The following is a 20,513-nucleotide window of genomic DNA, read 5'->3' on the forward strand; positions in this document are numbered from 1 at the left end:
ATAATAATAATACACAAAGCAAGTGATGCACAGTGCAATTGCTCACCACCCGCCGACCGATGCCCAGCCAGTCCCCGAGCAGCGGCCCCCCGGCCAGCTTTCCCCAGTTTATGTACTGAGCATGACGTCACATGGTATGGAATGTCCCTTTGGCCAGTTTGGCTGTGCCCCCCTCCCAGCTTCTGGTGCACCTCCAGCCTTCTCAGTTGGTAGAGCATGGGAAGCTGAAAAGTCCTTGGCTAGTGTAAGCACTACCTAGCAACAACTAAAACATCGGTGCGTTATCAACTTTGTTCTCATCCTAAATCCAAGACACAGCACTGTACCAGCTACTGGGAAGGAAATTAGCTCTATCCCTGCCGAAACCAGGACAGTGACATAAAAATCAAGCCTGACCACACTTGAACTTTGATTTTAAAAAGTAACCAAGAAAGTCAGTCCCCAATTTTTTTTCCCCATTTGTGGGACTTAGGTACTTACACCTATGTTCTTTGGAAGAGCTTTGCTAACCAATGATGTTTCTCACTTATTAGAGGTTGGGGCCAAACGTCACTCTAAGTAATTACAAGTATTTGCTGAGTTCAAATTCTTTCTGCAGCTTCACTTTTTCTTTCTGTTAAACAAGGTGTTTTTCTGGAGGAGAGTGGTTATTGCATTCAGCTCCATACATAGCCTCAGTTTGTTTTGCAACTGAAATCCCAACAGATAACATACATACAACGGTAATATCACAGCCCAGACCCCACAGCCAGTAAAAAGAACAACATGGACTTAATGGGAGTCATACTATAAAATATATGCTGAAGATCTGGTCCACAATGATGGTAGGGTTTTTTTTTCCCCTCCCAAAGTGTCAAAAAACAAGGTTTCTGGGAGTCAGTAACATTTGATTTCATTTAGTTAGGCCTGTTTTTCTGTGCATAGTTGCAAGAGATCTATTAATGCTTTTCTCTCCTAGTTTTTTGAGGGTAAAGCCAGCCTCACATCACTAATGAAGAGCCTCAAGGCAGAATATAGTAATGGACAAGTAGTCTTATAATTCCTACTATTAAAAAAAAAAAAAAACCACCACATGCTAGATTTCAACCACATCAACATTTTAACAGAATTGAAAACAAACAACCACTACTAAAAATAGAGGCTGTTTTGATTTTCCCCCCCCTCAACTTAAAGCTCTAAGAACTGCAACTAATGGCTCAGTACAATTTTTTCAGCTCTTTTTTTTAAGTGCTTATTTTTATACTATGTGCTATTTACTGCAGTCTTAATATTTCACCCAAATTTAGCAAGAAGTTATAAATTAATCCCATAAAAACAAGTGCAGTATGCTTTAATTTCCAGAAAATTCTCTTCTGTAGCTGTATTCCAAAATGATACTACAGCTTTTTACAAAACCACTAGCATAAGGATTTTAAATGTAATGAAATTAACAGGAACTAAAGAAAGCCAAAGTCTTCTAAAAAGCTAAGTTTATCCAGTTGTTCAAGATGTAATTAACCTTTTGTGTATTTTGTCTACAAAGATAACTTAAACGGTCTTTCTGAAAGTATTGTTAAGAAGCAGCATCTCCTTACTAGGTCACACATCTGAACACAAACGCAATTATCAAAACATGACCTATTTCTGAAAAGCAAGAAGTAGGAACACATTTTAAATGAGATTACAGCATTAAACTTGGATAGAAAAATAACAAAGTGGGAGACTGGAAATACTGTTCTCTGGCTATATAGCATTCTGCAGTGGCAAATAATAATTTGAAAATTGTTTCCCTTCTTTAACCATCTCACAATATTCTGGTTATTTCTGGGCAGGAAAAACATCATTATTATTTTCAATATACAGATTCACTGCAGTAATCAAATGCAATGTTCCACTAATTCTACAAAAATTACATTCTGAAATGCCAGATCACTTCTTCAGAAGAAAGAAAGAACTGAGAACCTCTGACTTACAGAATCATAGAATCATTAAGGTTGAAAAGACCTCTAAGATCATCGAGTCCAACCGTCAACCCACCACCACCATGCCCACTAAACCATGTCCCTAAGCGCCTCATCTACACGTCTTTTAAATACCTCCAGGGATGGGGACTCCACCACTTCCCTGGGCAGCCTCTTCCAATGTTTAACCACTCTTTCAGTAAAGACATTTTTCCTCATGTCCAATCTAAACCTTCCCAAAGGTTACTTGCTACAAAATTAATGTTCACTTGTGTTCATAAGGACACCACACAACAGGACGCCTTGTGCACCCATCTAATCTAATCTCATATATAAAATCCACTTTTTTATATTCTCTATCAGTTCCTGATGTAGGAAACCACATTTTAAATTGCTCTGCAAAGACCCTTCAGAGAAATGTTAGATCCGTCCTACAAATCAAACTACTGTTGGCATAATGTGTTCAAAAACAACAATGCCTCAAATATTTATATAGTGGGAATACATCATGTGACTGAAAAATAAAAGCTACTTATATAGTATAGATGTCCAAACGTTGGTCAATTTTGATATCATGTATAACATTAGAAGTGATATCTCAATATTCTCTAATCCTGTAAAAAGGCCTTTAAAAAAAATGAACTGGGAGATGGCCAAATATCATGTAACCATTAAAGAACCTTCTAGCGACTGTTTTGTTTAGTGTTTTAAAGCAAAACTGGCAAAAGGGGGGGAGGGAGGGAAAGAGAAGGGGGAGAAAGAGGGGAAGAGGGGGAAGGGAAAGAGAGACTCACTCAACCTAAGCAAAAGTTTTGTTACAATATCGGGCAAGGGCTCTGTTGAAATTCTCTTTTCCAACCTGCAGCATGTCTAATTGCTGTTACTACATCCCATCACAAACCTTCCTATCTAGGTCACTTCAGTGACCTAGATTCTCAAATATTAATTCCACTTACTCACGATTTCATGCTTCTTTCTTGAGAAAGAGACTAGAGATCAATGAATGAAAGCACTCATACTGGTTTCCTAAACTTCAAGTAATTCACTGTTAGCATAATGATCCAGTGTAAACCTTTCAGGTAACACTGAAAATTTGCTTACATAGTTAAACACTCTTACAGGAACCTTAATGAAGCTGAAGACAATCAAACATTTGTCTTAAAGTCTTTCCAACCCTGAAGCAAAACAAAGCATCGAATCACTGTGTATATTTTCCAGTCATTCAGTGCAGAATGCCGAATTCAAATACTTCTTTAGACTTAAGGAATTTTCTCACTTAAAAAAATAAAAATAATCAAATTTAAAAAACCTATTTCCTGATGAAAGGAAAATCTTAAAACCAATTTAAATGTTAATAGCAGCTCAGAAAGTATTTCCTGTAACTTCAGTCCAAGAAAGGCTGAAAAATTATTACTTAGAGCTAAGGAAGCTTCCCAAAAATCTTACAAAGTAACTAAATGGAACAACTTGTTGCCTCTTGCTCAGCATTCCAACAAAACGACAAATGCCAGCATGAAATACAGTATCAGCTGCAGGAAATTAATGATCTATTCACTTCTAGATATTTTACTGATTTTATTTATTTAAAGAGCCTTGAGGATCTGCTTCACTTCAAAAGACAAGACATGAATTCAAGGACAAGTATGTCCATGAAGTACCTAATCAAAGACTCATTCTTCAGTAGCCTGTCATTTACCTGCGAAAACATACTGGTTTCCATTCATAACATTCTGCCAAACCAAGATGTGACCCAATGTTACTAAGAAAATGCAGCTAAAAACATTCTCTGAGAAACGATTTATTCCTCAGAGCTTTGTGTCAAAATTTCAAGTGACAAAATATTTTGCTTATATAAATCAAAAGTAAAAAATTAATTGCTTCATACTTGGTACACTTGACTTCTCTTTTTGACAAAACATATTGGCAATGCCCTGTTGAAAAACAGTTACATTAAAACTGATCAGCAGAGATACAGAAACATAATGATTTGATGGTGAATTCATAATGTAAAATTTACAAAGAAATTACTATCCTTAAAAATTGGTACAAGTCAATTAAAATCCTGAACTATTAATAGGTTTCACTGCATCAGAACAAGTGCATATTAAACAAAATTTTAGAAGGCCTTAGTAGCTAACTGTCTATCAACAGCTGATGTTTAACATGTTTCTAAAATGTATTAAAGACTGTATTAATTGTACCAACCACAAGAATGCAACAGTAAAAGTTAACTTCTAAAGTACTTGGATGTCACAGAATAATCCATCCTTTATGAAAACTGCAGGGCAAATCACCTCTATTTCAGCTGAGATTTAGTTTTTTCTAGCATTCTAAAAAAAAGTCCAACTTGATTAGGAACATTTTAAAAGAAGTAATGCACCATGATTTGTATTTATCAATATAAATAGTTGTGGATATCCTATTACCTGTCAAGAATTAACCATGCATGTTTATGTCATTCCTCTGATCTAACCCTTCTCAGGTTACAGTTAAAATAACATTGTTCAAGGGAGAGGTTACATACCCATCTCATTAATAGTTGCTCTTGCTTTTGAGACGAAAGAACTAACTTCACTTGAGTGCATTTTTGCTCTTTCTTTAAGGTCAGCACCTGTAAGTGACATTTCACATACATGTTAGCAAGCTGTATACAGTACTGTAAATACCTTTTCAAAAGTAAAACATTCCTGTATTCCAAAAAAATTTGTCTACTTTGAGACAAGAACAGTTCAAATCGGTCACATTCTTTTTCCACAGATTTCAAGGAAAACATGGACTGTTTATCAAGGAAAAACAAAACCAAAAAAAACCCAAAACAGCAAAAAAAATCCAATTACCTACCACTAGCTTTTTACTAAGTATATTCTTCCCAATGACATTTCTTCTTCTCATATTAAAACAGTTTATGAACAATAGCATTTAGCCTAATATTCTATCTGACATATATTTTTATTTTTCCAACTGTGTCACCTAGTCTGATAAATGTGTTTTTCATATTGTGCTCCTGTTATTGTTTTATTGGTAGATCATAAAATACCTAGGGTACATGTTTTTACATTAACAGACTATATTTATCTAAATAAAAAAATTCTACACTGGACCTAGTACCATTTTTCAGCTTGCTTTACTGACATATATTTTTGAATACGTTACATACCACATTTTTTCTTCTTCCAAAAAATGCTAAAACTTGGAATTTTTAATCTATTTCTTCATGAATATATGAAAATAATTTGTTTTAAAAGCACCCTGTAACTAGAGATGGTTACAAAAATATGTTTTTAAAAATTCACTGATATGCAAAACCAACATTTTCTCTCATTAATGTGTAAAGAAAAAGAGAAACAGTAATAATAGCTAAATACAGAGTGAGACACGAAGTCCATCGTTCTTATAGAGGAAGAATACATGAAAAAGACAAAATCTGCATATACACATTTATTCTCCAAAGAAGTGCAACATTCCCACTGCAACTTAGTGCATATTTTTAACATTTAGTAAAAATGAACCTATTAAGTTAGTCTCTTGGCATATGTCTGAAAAGGCTAAACAAGGCATATAACCAATGCAAAAAACAGTTTTATGTTTCTTTACCCTGAGAATAAAATACTACCCATTCAGGAAAATGCATCAGACTCAGCTTAAGTTAAGATTGTAACTCTGAATTTTAAATTAAGCAGTCATAGGCTCCCCCTTTTACCTTTCTGGACTTAACTCATGCTAGACCGTCTTGACCCTCTTCATCAAACAGCTTTAGATATAGTTTTGTTGACAGCATTAGTTGAAATTCACAACTCTGGTCCAGCTCTGTGAAAATCAGTACTTCAATCTGACATTTTCTGACAGACACCCCAGCTGCTGTTTTAAGGTAACATGCCCAATAAAGCAGCTCTACATCTCCCCTTCTACTTCCACCTTAGCAAAGCTCCTCATTTCACTAAGACTTCTGTTCTCCTTCTATGGATGTCAATATAAAAACAATGAAGCATCAGTCCTGACTGCATTTGCATGTTTCCCACTAAATAACGTCAAGTTTAATTTACACTATCAGACACCTTGCCAAAAACTTCCAAACAACTTTCTAGGATATGCCCCAGCTGAAGACAGTATGACAGGCCAGCTGAGCAGGAAGTATAAAACAGGAATTACTGCGGTCAAGTCTGCACTGCAGCAAAATTGCAGTTGCTACCTTAGTAATTCACAATCAATGCATACAGAAATCTTGCCAGGAACCTGAAAAGCAAACAAAATTTGCATCCATAAATCTGCATAGAACTCTAAATCATATTAAACTGCAAGCAACTTTCATATACGCATTTATGTATAAGGTTCTGTAGCTAAAAGGAGCTCTATGAAACTTGACAAAACCCGCTTTAAAAGTTGTATCAGCAAGTGTGCAAATGAAAAAATATCACTTCTCTGATACCAGCTAATGTCTGGGTCTAGCTTCTATAACTGTCCAAAATCATTGCCTATGTAAGAACAACAAGAAACTGTGTGCTTTATGAACAAGAAAACTGTATGGCTGTGAATCTGACCCAAAACTTCCACACACTGAAATCCTGCTCACTGGGCATACCCTTGAAAAATATATAAAGAAAATTTCAACAGAGAGGCACTGAATCTAAAAAAATACCTCTAGTATTACTGTTAAGAAAAATCTACTGTCAAGATAAGACTAAGGCAATTTTTAGGTTTTGATTTACTCAGACTCATTAAAATAAAATGGACTCAACCCAAAAAAACCCAACCCTTCTAAAACAAAACATACACAAACTGCAGACTTCTTCCTTCCTTTAGAATATACATTTCCTTGAAGATATTTACAGAAATCTATTAAGTTTTCAGCAAAAACTTTTGTAAGAATGGGTTAAAAGGTAGCTGTCAATCTAAAATCAATTATTTTGAGTACTGTAAAAAAATGTCTAGTACAATAGCTGATCTTAGTGCCTTAACCAACTTCCATAATCTTACATTTCCCTTTTTAAGTATTTCTCCCTCATAACTGTCAAGGAAATGGAAAAAGTTCTTTTCCTAACCCTTTCCTATTTTAGCCCTCCAAAGCATAATAATAGTAACTGAAGCTTTTTCAGAGAGAAGACTTTTAGGCAGAAACCATTTGCTGCACTCCAACAGAACACGTGCCTTGGCATCCTCTGGTTCACAGGAGATGGAACTGCCACCGACTTAATACTTTTTGTCCCTGTTAGAAGATTCAACCAACGATCAAAGAATTCTTGAAGAATTCCTTGACCCATATAGCAGAGAACTATTCACATGTTTCTTCAAAATCTGTTCTCAGGTCAGAAGTAGGAAAGGTTAAGTTTCTGAAGACAGCCATGAAGGAGAGCGCAGGTTCAACCAGAGACTTCTGCTCTCTCAGCTATTGAAATCAAAGATCCCTCCTCTCACCCCCAGTTTACTACTTTAAAGCGTCTGAAAATAGTATTTGCTCAACTGCTGAGAGCAACAAAGTAGCTAAGCTTTTCAAACCACAAAAACTCTCACAGAACATACCTCTGCAACTTTCCCATGGGCCACAGCTGAAATCTGCGGACACATTTGGCCTATCTGCTTCCCCACATCCACTCCCAACAGACTCTGGGGGCTGTACTGTGGGTTTGTGACTCCACACTACACTGAAGGCTGGGCTCTCTAAGCCCTTCTACCCAAAGATGTAAGAAACGGGGAACCTGAGCTACCAGTGAGTTCAGGCAAACTGTTGCAGATTTGATTGTACACTGTAATTACGTCCCCACATCCCTCCGGTTTGTACTGAAGCATGAATCATTGTTTTCTCCATATTATGCTTTCCGGCATCTCGAAGCTTTGTCCCACTAATTGATTCTCATCTGCTCAGAAACATAGCAAAAGCTGGTCAAAACTAACCGTGATTCTAGGGGTCATGCTCCCCAATCCTCACCTCTCTGCTTCCAGCACTTTATGAACTCCCTTTTAAAGACTATGCAGTGCCATTTTCAGATTACTAGCTGTTAGTACAGGAAAAAAGCGAAGCACAACAGCGAAAAACTACATTGACAGTACAATCAGCCGCTTCCTCCTATAGCTACATTAGGATTAAGACAGGTACTCTCCACTTGTGAAGAAATTCTTCTTGAATCAACTTAATTCACAGAAGCATCACTTCCAAATTTACAAAGCAAACTGGGAGAGAACTTTCCTGCAGACTCCCAATGAACAGTCCTCTTCGCAAAATACCAGCACAAACACCAGTCTTCTGGAGGTCTGCTGAGCAGCAAGTAAGTAAACTGGTATTTGCAGATCAACCCTTGAAACTACTGCGAGGAAGACACATGCTGTTTTAAATACTACCTACACTTCTACTGAGGTTTGTCAATCCAAAAGAAAATCTATGTTCGATTGTGATCCATCACTTTCTTATTTCCCTCCTCCAATACTGGAAGAACATAGAAAGGTTAGTTATTTTTTACCTTACTTCCCGTAAGTATAAAAACCCTGATGCAATCAATTAACTCTCTTTGCATGTTTTTAAACATTTGGCTACTCAATGGTTGGCTGTTGTACACCGTCAGTCTAGAGAGTTTTTGCAGCATGTGCCTGACTTGCATTTCACAATGATGCCAGAGAAAATGTTTATTTGAGAAAGCCGAGGGAAGTCCAGCAAGATAGGCATATTGCTGTTATTCACCGGAATTTTTCCACCTACACTTCTATATGACAAGGATGGCTATTTAACTTAGAGAACGCACCAAATGAAATCGAGTTTTACAGCGATTAGTCTGACCCCATGCCTCTTGCCTTATTTGGATATTTTCACACACTTTCTAAACAGAATTTATATACCGTTGAAAAGCTAAGTGTTGTGTTTGGAAAATCTGTTCCAACATCTTTGTATAAGCCTCACTTTCCAAATACCATAAATGCCTAGAAATTTTCTTGTACAGTACTGTTATATACTATTTTAACACATACTTCCAAAACACACCACAAAAGCTGTAAACTAAAAAGGCATAAAATTTAATGGTTTATACATCATACTTAAAATTTTAACTTTACTCAATAAATATTTTTATTAAAATATAAGTGTTTTAAAAATCAGTCACACACAAATTAAACAGTGAAGTTACTCTACCAAGTGTCGAAAGGTGCCCAAAGTGCCTTTTCTCTGAGAAGAGGAAAGGAAGTGGCACATGCACAGGCATTTGAGGTAGAAGTATTAAATTCTTACCGTAGCGATGTTATTTTGAGTTTGCCCTTTGATCTTGCTAAACACAGATCGACCAATTCTGTCAGCACACCAAAATTTCAATAAGGAAGTGACATCCAGGAGTATCAGAAGATACTCTTTTGCATACTCTGTCCAATTCCTCTGTACCTTGTTGACAAGAACTAGGAACACTGAAAACTGCAAAGCACAGAGGCACCACCTATAATACGTTTAATAACCCAACAAAACAGGTTAAAGAATTTATGAAGGAAGCTTACAATGCTTTCAATTAGGAGTACAAAACATGCACTACCTCACCAATTAAAAGGTTAAGAACTGCTATGTACCCACAGCTTATTCCCACACAAAGTAATTAAACAGACTGTGAATTAATACCCTCCTTCACCACACAGAAAAACAGACACTTAAGATACTGAACTAAAATACTGAGGCAAATGGCCAACTCTGATATACATTATAGACTAACTTATAACTACTACAAAAAAAACACTCATTAGGGTACATGTAAGCATCTTTCCTCAAAGGCAGATGTGTGCTTCTCCTAGAGAAGCCATTGCAAGAAATCCAAGTTTAGCTGAAATCATTAGCAGAACCCCAATCAACTTTTATGAGGTTAGAAATACCCCAAAAAGGGAGCTATACATACATATTTGAGGACAACACTGTAGCCAACTTAAGTTCAAACTCAGAAAGATTTACCAACAATTTTTTCTCAAAATTTCAAATAATTTCAGAAATAAAGCTTTTACATCCTGAAATCTATTCAGGACAACTTAATTCCCAATTTTGAACAGAAACTGTAATACCTCATGAAACAAATATATTTATTTAGAGATAGTGTCAAGTCTAAGGCAAGCAAAATTTCTTTAAATAGAATGTGTTTGTTAAATATATACACCACAGTAATAAATAAGTTATGAATATTATTCTGCCGACAGATACATACTTCAAGCTAACATCCTTAAAAATCCTTTAAAAAAACCACACAAAAGCATAATTTAAATTTGATGATAATAATGTCACCATGTAGATTAATGATTTTTATTTTGCTTTCAACTACCATTTTTCTGTGTGTAAAGCTATACGCTTGACAAATCACAGTACAAAACAAAGTCAACCACTACTAAAATCTCTTGCCTGTGTGAAAGAAAAAATGTTTTATGCTTTGCAGACAAAATACGCATGCATTCCAGTAAGAATTCCATTGCACCTCCCAGCCCAGACAGACCTAGGATACTTGGATCATCAATCACTACCCATTAGAGCTATTATTGATTGTATTCTTCAATAAAAATTAGTCCAGTCTGATCAATAAAGAACAGACAGAATGCTTCATAAATATTAACTAACTATTCTGGACAATAACTAACTTTGTTACTTCACAAAGTAACAGAAAATATTATCACCTATTTGGTAGAATAACAGAAAAGTCTAGACTGAAAGAAATCTCTGGAGATCACTTGGTCCAACCTTCTGCCAAATGTACAGCCCTAGATTAGGTTATCCAGGGTCCTTTTAAGTCTTCAATGCTGCTGGCAAAGGAAATTCCACCACTTCTCTGGGAAAACCATTCCTATGTTTAATTCTTAATTAATCTTCTCACAATGAAGAATTTATTTATTTTATCTGGATGGAATTCTCCTAAAGCAACTTGTGCCCACTGCCTCTTCTTGTGTCACTGTATACATCCTTGCAAACAGAGTACTTTTCTCCGTATCTACCAGGCACAGGAAGACCGGTTATCTCTCCCCTCTCAGCAATCTCCAACCCTCTGATCTCCTTCTGCTGGCCTACTAAGTGCTGAGTAGAATAAGCACATGCCTTGATCTGCTGATGGTTCTCTTCCTGATGCAGTCCAGGACACCGTTTGGCTTCTTTACTGCCACGGTACACCGCTAGCTCATGTTAAGCTTGCTGTCCCCCAGAACCCCTGGGTCCTTTGCAGCAGAGCTATACCCCAGCCAGTCAGTCCCCAGCCTGTTCTGCCACTGAATATTATACCATTCCAGGTGCAGGATTTTGTATTTATCTTTGTTAAACCTCATGCAATTCTTATTGGCCCAATTTTCCAGCCCATCAAGGTCTCTCTGAATGGTGGCTCCTCCTTCCCACATTCCTACCTCTCCTTCCACTTTGAAGTCATCTGCAAACTCAGTGAGGTTTCAACCCTACCATTAGAACATTTACAAAGATATTGAATATTACTACCAGACCCAGCATCGACCCTCAAGGAACTCCACTTGTGACCAGCTGACAGTTTGACTTCAAGCCATTAACATTACATCATCCCTTGATCTTGGCAGGTGAGCCACTTTTCATGGTCTGTATGTCCAGACTGTATCTTACCGACTTGTCTACAGGGATGCTAGGGGAGAACATGCCAAATGCCTTGTTAAAGTCAAGGTAGACAGCATCCACAACGCTTCTTTCATCCACTGAGGAAGCCGTTTCATCACAGAAGGCAATCAGGTTGGTCAAGCACAATTTACCCTTGGTAAGTCTGAGCTGGGTTTTCCCAGCCACTTTCTTGTCTTTCATGTGCCTGGAAAAAACTTCCACAAACGCTTGTTCCATAATTTCCCCAGAGACTGAAGTGAGACTGACTGGTCTGTAGTTTCCCAAAATTTCCTTTTTGCAGATGGGTATAATATTTGCCCTTTTCCAATCAATTAAGTCTTCAACGACCTTTCAAATATGATAGATGGTGGCTCTGCAGTGCATCAACTCAGATGCATCCCATCAGATCCTGTTCATGTTTATGTGTCCAACTGGTACAGATGAACCTTAACACAGTCCTCCTCTACTGTCAGTGGTTTGCTGTTTACTTCGTTGTCGCTTCTTGGCACAAAGACTTGGGAGCTGACCTTTCCCATGCAGACCAAGGCAAAGAGAAAATGGGGTACTGCTGCCCTTTCTGTGTCATTCATAACTAAGCTGCCCGTCCCATGCAGCACTGGACCTACATTCTCCTTGAACTTCTGCTTGGTACTAACATACCTACAGGAGTTTTTCTTGTTATTCTTGACACCTTTTGCTAGTTTGAGCTCCAGCTGAGCTTCTTCCATCCTAAACATATCTCTGCATACCTGAGCGATATTTCTGCATTACTCTTTGGGAGTCTGTCGCATTTTCCAAGGGTAACATGAATAAACAACTCCTCCAAAAATATATAATGGATATTTGAAAAATTAAAAGACAGGAAGAAAGCTTTTATTTTTTTAAGAGTAACAAGGAATATTCAAATCTAAATGTTTAAAAGCTACAGAATACACAAAATAAACTTACAATGTACTGAATATGCTCCAGTGTATTCCTAAATATTTTCAAGGTTTTATATTAAAATTGACTCTATCAACACTTATAACTCAGTTACCAATTCAGAACATTAAGAAATGACACATCATTTCATCAAGAATCATGGCTTTTAGTTGTGAGGTATGAGAGATCTGAAAGTTAAGGATAGAGAGAAAGGGAAAAAATATTACTGAAATACCTACTAAACAAAGAGCTGCTAGCAATTTGCTTCTGAGGATCAGCTTCTTTTATGAGTACTACTGAAAAGAAAGATCTTACTCACAAAGCAGTACAACTTATTCTCTGCCTTTTCTGTTCTCTGAGATTTCATATTTTAAACTTTACATCAAATATGTGCATGTAACAGGTAAAATTTAAATTATAAGATCATTTCCTCAAAGGTTAATCTCTAGGAGAACAGCATATTGTTGGCAAAACATGGCTTTGCATAACCCTTTTTTTTTTTGTTTTCTTATTCCTTAAGGATAGATGAAAATCTAAGATTCACATTAACTTAGCCTATGCTATAGGAGTACCTCAAAACTTTTCAATGAGGAAGGAATCCCATGACATTTAGCCTCAGTCTCCACACAGTTTTATCCAAACTCTCATATCTTCTCATACTTAAATTTCTCCTTGATATTTACTTTTTAATTTGAAATTAAACAGATATGACCACCACTTTTACACGGCAAGTATGACTTGGATCTCTATACTTTAGTGCATTTCATACTGGGATTTAAATAAATAAATCACACTTTAGCAATTAGGAAAAAAACCACAACAGTAAAGAAGTCAGTAACATATCACAAAATATTAAGCAAGTGCTGAAAATCTTCTCATATAAGAAGGGAATGGAGAACTCCAAAAGTTATATGTAAGTATTCAGAACTCAATTTTTCAGATGAACAAAATTCTTAGAAAGTCAGCAGACTATAAGATCCAGAATGATCATTAGGAAGAAATTTTAATAGGAAATGTATAAGGAACCAAAAAAGTAAAACCAGTACATTACCATGGGACCCAGCCTTAAGAGTGAATTAATATACTTAAAAGTTGGCTCTGAAGCCCCAAAGAGCTATAAACAAACAGTCACTGGCTAAAAACACAGAGCTTGGCCCTATGCCTATATAATTGGGTTATCTCTCAGTCTTTGGTACTGTTACGCAAAGAGGTTATGATACATTTTTCATAATTGCCTGTTAAATAACATTCAGTCTAAGAAAATAGTTCACAACGTATTTCACAAGGTTTTTAAAGCACACTTCACAATTCACCTTTCATAACTTAAGAGTAACCACCTACTTTCTCTAGTAACCATTTGCTTTATTGACAGCAACCATGAATCCTGTTGCACACCAGTATAGACACAAGTTTTTGCACACACCACCTGAACAGAGTACAAAGAAAAATGCATTTACATGTAACTTTGATAAAAAGCAAGGTGTATTCTAAATTTCAAAACAATATGAGAAGGATGCTGGCTGCAGTCATTTTAGTCAAGAGAAAAATAGTTTGGCATGAAGGATGCTATGTATGTTTCCTACATAAGGAAGTGATTTAAAAATAAACTGATTTATTTTTTATGCAGGAATTTATATTCCTAAAGTTCTCTAAATGTGGATATATGATTTTTAAGTCAAAACTGATATGATATTCTTGCATATAAGATTTGCTGTTATAATTTATTAGCATGACTTGGATATCTGCACTTTTTGCATATATTCCCTGTGTGTCACAGAAAAGTTTCTGAGAATCATCAAACTGTGAAGAACAAACAAAATGTCTGCAATTCTTGTGTATTTGAGCCTTTGGCAGGATGCCAGTCCTGAGCATTCCCTCTGGTAAGATGGCTGTCTTGTACCTCCACTGCTATAGATTATCTCATATCTTGCAATAATTTACACCCAGATCAGCATATTTAAAACACTAGCTGCTGAATCAGTTCCCATAAATGGGATATTTCAGAAGTACTACTTTTGGGGTTTTTTTACTTTCTTTTTTCTTTTAAGCTTTTGAATCCCAAACCTTTCTTAAAGGCCAAGGTGCTAATTCAGACCGGTTTCCTTCTCAAATCCAGGAATCCTGAATATAAATGACCCTAACTTTATATACAAAAGTTCTACAACCCCTTTTCAATGCCTATGCAAATTCAGACCAGATATAGATTAAAGTCAGCTGGCTCTTTTTCCATCCTGTCTGTTCAGCTCTAAATTTAGAAGCACCGAACAATATTCCTCCTGGTAACCTTTTCTGCCACAAAAAAGGCAGCTTATACCTCACATGCCTTTTCTGAATTCATCTGCACTTGCAGAAGGGGGAAAAAAAAAGACTCATAAGGATCCTAATCTCACCCCTTAAAAACAAAGCCATTTTTTTCCCAAGCACCAACCAGTTTTCTTTGTGACACTTCCATCATCCAACAACTGCCTCAGTCACTCCCTAGTCCCTAGTATCCTGTTACAGAGCCAAAATGTTGTGTAACTATCACAACAGGGCTTCCTGCAGTTTCCTCCATGGCACGTGAAAAAGACCAGTACTGGTGGAAAGGTGCAAGAACAGGACAGTTACCTGTTTCCAAACAGTAAGTTAAGACAATATTAACTTTGATTCTGTGCTATGCCTCACTTCTAATGACATCTGTCAGGCTAACAAATAAGGACTAGCAGAAGACAGGCATGGAAGCTGCATCATCCTTGACTCTCAAATAGATACAGAATCAGTGGAGAAGACCCAGGAGAAGACAGTGGTGGCAGCAGTGCAGCTCACCTAGGAAGTGGCTAGGAACCACAAATACAGACCGCTAGAGCGTTCAAATAATGACAAACCTGTTTGTCCCAATCTTGAAATAATCCCTCATACAACAGCTCAGCTACTTAAACATGGCAAGACCATGAGTTTACACCTCACATCATGGTAATGATAAATATCAGCATTTAATAAAAAGCAATGTATGTTGCAATTATTATTCAATACAGAGGGGATTTCTTCAACAAAAAAAAAAGTAAAGCTACTTCCTACACCACTTGTATTTCTATGTTATTTCCACAGTAAGCATTACAGAAGTACTTCTTTAATCCAGTCATTCCGGTAGTCTGAACACCCAACTTCCTCAAATCACTTTTCATTTTTAAGTTCAACCTTCACTAAGAGAACTTCTACATCATGCCTACAACATGATGTGCACTTACTTTCCAGTAATGAAACATAACTGAATTCTTATACAGAATAACATAGTTCGAATTAGACAACCATAAAAGCTGCATTTTTTTACCCTACTATTTAGCTCCAAACTGATGGTGGAATCATTAATTGTGATTTCTATTTATTCTACACCTTCCATAAGAAAATCCTCTGAAGAGATCAGCACCAGAGTTCTTGGTTTTTAAACAAAGAACTAAAAGTAATTTACTCAATAGAATAAGAATGTATGGATATTTAACACCACTGCTACTGAAGAAAATAGCATCAATGTAGCACCGCATCTCATTTGTATCAATTGCAATAGCTTTGCAGTGAGTGTGCTAATATCTAATCCCTATAATGACAAGTAACACACAGTTTTCTATCTGTGTGTTAAGCAGGCATTCCTAAAACTTGCTAGTGGTGAGATTCTTCATCTTTCTTCTTTAACCTTAAATGAATAGTGATATTCAGACTGAACATTCTTAGTAAATAGTACTAAGCCTTTCAACTCAAAGAATTATGAACACACCGGAAATTTTGAGCAACCTGCTGTTTGTTCCACTTTGATTTCTAGTAAATTAAGTAATCAGAAAAAACCAGACATCTTTCATTGCACTATTACAGATGACTGACTCAAATCTTTTGCATATACCATACACCTGACCACTGAACATATGTTTTTTTTAATGTTAAAAGGAATTGATACTGCTGGGTTTATCTATTTTGATTAGTAATAATTACAAAAATAGTTAACTAACAGCACACCCAGTTTTATGAGCTGTGAATAGAAAAGGAGGAAGTGTGTTATGCGGTAAAAAAGAGAAAGTCAGAATCTCTTCTAAAGAAGTCCTGAAGTCAGCATTCAGGCATAAATCCTATTAAAGAAAGGAAGGGTTCTTCCTGAGAAAAACCACTATTTGAACTGTTATATCACCTGAATGTAGATGAAGGTATGGGTGAAAGCCGCCGCCTTCTTTTTCATTACGCTCCATCCCATCCTTTGATTTGAAAGGATCAACCACATCTCTTTAGCTGCCTTTCCCCCACCACCACCCCTTCTTCAATGATCAGTATTAGTCATACTGGTGTATTAGCTGGAAACTTCCAGCAGGCCAAGATTCAATGACACTGGATTCTGTGCAGCTATGCAGCAAGCCATACTTTCAGTGGAACAGTTAAAGAAGCAGATAAATAATACATGTACTGTATGAAAATAAACACACCTTGTGAAGAATATCTGTAACAATAATCATGACTTGTTGCCTCCCAATTACAAGATGATCATTCTCTGCATACAGCAGACTGCAAACAAACTTGATGAAAGATTTGAAGTAATGGCCTTAGAAAGATTAGATGAGTTGACTACTGAGTTTGGGAACCTTTTCAAGCTATAGCAGGTGAGAGGAACAAGGACTTTCATGGGAAAACTCAAATAGGAGAAGAAAAGCCTTCGAGGTTAAAGAGATGGAGTTCAGCTTTGGCCACTGTAAGTCTATTCAGAAAGCTTAAATCTTGAACTCAAAAAAAAAAAAAAAGAAAAGCATTAAAACGGCTGGCATTCCTGCACAAACATCTCTGGCTCATATTAATACTGGGCCAGCACTCAAGGCCAAAGTCTTGCCATTCCACGCAGTACTGTGTGAAAGTAAAGACTAGTAAGCATTTGAGCCATGAGCAGGAACATCTCTTAATTATGCTTTGTTCACACAAAAGTCAGACAGGAAAACAGCAGCTGCAATTCTATTTCTCCTAAGCACCAAGTTAAGCAGCTCAAAAGCAGTACTTCCCCTTACTCCAGTGTCCCCAAAGGCTTCAAACTGACTCAGAAAAATAATGAAAATGCTTGCAAATAGCACAATTTCTCATCCATTGAATATATTTTCAGCACCTATGTTGCAAACTCAATTCTATTTTCTAAGGACTTGTTATTTTAAAATATTTCAGAGATATTTGATCTCTTCTATTTTTAAAAGACCATCCAGTAGACTTGTCAGCAAATTACTTCAGAGAAAGAAAGTAAAGTAAGGAGATCCAACACTGCAATATTACCTGCCATCTGGAGGGGCTTAACAAATTATACAGATTGGTGGTATTTGAGCCCAGAGCTCAATCACTTAAAAACCGTGTCCATCCACATGCAGTCAGTAAGTTCCAGCTGGTGACAGGAACTCCACAAGGAAATGTTAAAATATCAACAAGAGACTATTTTAGACCTAAATTTCTTATCTCCTACAAAACTCTGCTGATTCACTATTAACATAAACTACTGACATTAAGTTGGAAAATACTGAGGGACATTGTAGACAACTACATATCTGCACCTTTTTGTCAGTAAATAGATTTTTGGGGACTGTATTTTGTCTAAAACAGGCAGGATCTGACTAAGAGTCACAGCATTTCTTTTACTTATTTTTAAAATTTCTTCTGGTGTAAGACACTCTGCTGATTCACTATTAACATAAACTACTGACATTAAGTTGGAAAATACTGAGGGACATTGTAGACAACTACATATCTGCACCTTTTTGTCAGTAAATAGATTTTTGGGGACTGTATTTTGTCTAAAACAGGCAGGATCTGACTAAGAGTCACAGCATTTCTTTTACTTATTTTTAAAATTTCTTCTGGTGTAAGACAATAAAAGACTTTCCTGATCTGTACAAACAGAAGTACACGTATATTCTTGTTTATTAAAACATACATATGGGATCAGCACTTAAATAGGAAAAAAGTAGAAATCTTACAAGGAGAAAACAATCTAGAGAGAAATTTCAGAATTTCTTGATTTTCATATGACCTATATTATTTTTACAAAGGAAAACATTTTGAAAGGTACAAAACAAGTGTCCACTGAGTGCATATAAAAAAACTAAACTACATACAAGATTCATACCATTTTAACTATGGCCAAGTCTCTACCTTTTCCTACGTCACTGCATGAACATATCATAACAGTCAGAAGTACACGTATATTCTTGTTTATTAAAACATACATATGGGATCAGCACTTAAATAGGAAAAAAGTAGAAATCTTACAAGGAGAAAACAATCTAGAGAGAAATTTCAGAATTTCTTGATTTTCATATGACCTATATTATTTTTACAAAGGAAAACATTTTGAAAGGTACAAAACAAGTGTCCACTGAGTGCATATAAAAAAACTAAACTACATACAAGATTCACATACCGTTTACTATGGCCAAGTCTCTACCTTTTCCTACGTCACTGCATGAACATATCATAACTGTGAATATATAAGTAACTCTATGCTACATTTATGTGGATTCAGTTATTTTGTTCTCCTCTAGCTTTCAACAGCTGCACATTCAATCTGGACGCTGCAAAAAAAAATCTTTTACTGCAGTAAACCTACAACAAAGGTGTCCTTAAGAGAAACCAGCGTAAGCGGCAGGCAAAGACAAGAGAAGAGAAGGAAAAAAAATTTTAATTATTGGAAGTTTTTCTTCGTATTTACAGCAATTAGCACACATATACATAGTTGCATTGTGTATTATTCTATGCCATTTATAGAAGGAAGCAGATATAAAACTAACTGTTGTAAATTGTCTTAAGATGAAAATGCCATAGATTCAGATATGTCTAAATACCTGTGCTAGATGATCATTTTATTCTTTTCAAGAGCAATGGAAAATAATTCTTTACCATGCAATAACTATTTTTGCCATGTGTTGCGCACATGTATTCTATTTCCAGCACACATTACCACCAAGCACATGAGATCAGATTGTTTTTGCCAGCAGGTTTTCTCAGCTAAGGATATAAATGGCAAAGCAGGCTCAGTTCCCTCACCAATAAAGAAACCAGGTGCCATAGGCACTTAGTACACCAGGGTAAAGGGTTAGTTAGCTCATACAGTGCACTGTGACAACCTACCTCAGAGAACTGTGAAGAAAACCAGCAGCCTTTCTTCACAAATCAAGATGTCAAATACCCACAGACGTGACATGAGTATTTCAAATGGAGGTTACTACCCAATTAGACTTAATACTTATGGAAGAGATCTGGCCCTTAGACACCGCAGTGGAAAGTCAAAAGTTCAGAGGTACGTAATAGAAGTTAAAAAGAATTAAGTTCCTCATCTAAGCACAAATGCAATTACCAGTGGCGTCCTGGGTAGCAGAGGCCTAGCCAAAAGTTATCCTTATCAATTTAGTATTAACAGGGCTAATAGATAATCTTTGTTTCTGTTAAAGTGGTCTTCACCTGGTTTTAGCCACTTTAAAACCACAGTTTTTAACCATTTTATATGGAGCTTAGATGAGTGACTGTAACTTCTGACAAAAAATGGATCCATATGCATGCCCTGAAACTGCAGCAAAAGCTCTAGCCAACATCTGAAACTAAGCTTGCAGCTTTTGAGAAGAGGTAGGAGAACCTATGACAGATACGGAATTTACACATAATAAAGATTTGATTGCTTTCTTTTAACCAGCATTTGAAGATGATGAAAAGTGTGAGAATTACATGAACTAAAATAGCCACCCTCCTTCATAATCATGTTAAAATGGCTCTGGTATCATGCTGGAGTCAACCAAATTGCTCAACTGACCTGTTATCATCACCAAATCATGAACAACTTGATGTTACTAAAAGACAGAATTCTGTCTAATAAAGTCCTCTGTGTTTTCTGTGAAAAAAATAAAATTCCATTTCAAAATATGTAAAGCTGTCTTGGGAATCTACAATGTATTTATTATGGAGATGTACAAACAGCTTGGAAAGACAGATGAAGTTCCTGAATTGTCTTAAGGCAGGTTAGGATACTAACCTGGCTTTTAAGAGATTTGAAAAACATAAATTAAACGTCTTCACTCTTACATACAGAGAACTTTTTCTCCATCCCAAGATCTGAAATGGAAGAC

At 36.3% G+C, this 20,513-nt stretch overlaps 1 protein-coding gene across 1 annotated transcript in view; it reads right to left on the minus strand.

Moving 5' to 3' along the window:
* Positions 1 to 20,513, minus strand: part of AUH (AU RNA binding methylglutaconyl-CoA hydratase) — a 116,082-nt gene that overhangs the window by 81,252 nt on the left and 14,317 nt on the right. The window contains exon 4 of the mRNA XM_009287195.2: positions 4,465 to 4,551. Within this exon, the coding sequence (XP_009285470.2) occupies positions 4,465 to 4,551 (87 nt within the window). The remainder of the gene's footprint in view (positions 1 to 4,464; positions 4,552 to 20,513) is intronic.

Source organism: Aptenodytes forsteri, unplaced genomic scaffold, assembly GCF_000699145.1.
Source record: "Aptenodytes forsteri isolate BGI_AS27 unplaced genomic scaffold, ASM69914v1 Scaffold169, whole genome shotgun sequence".
Lineage (NCBI taxonomy): Eukaryota > Metazoa > Chordata > Aves > Sphenisciformes > Spheniscidae > Aptenodytes > Aptenodytes forsteri.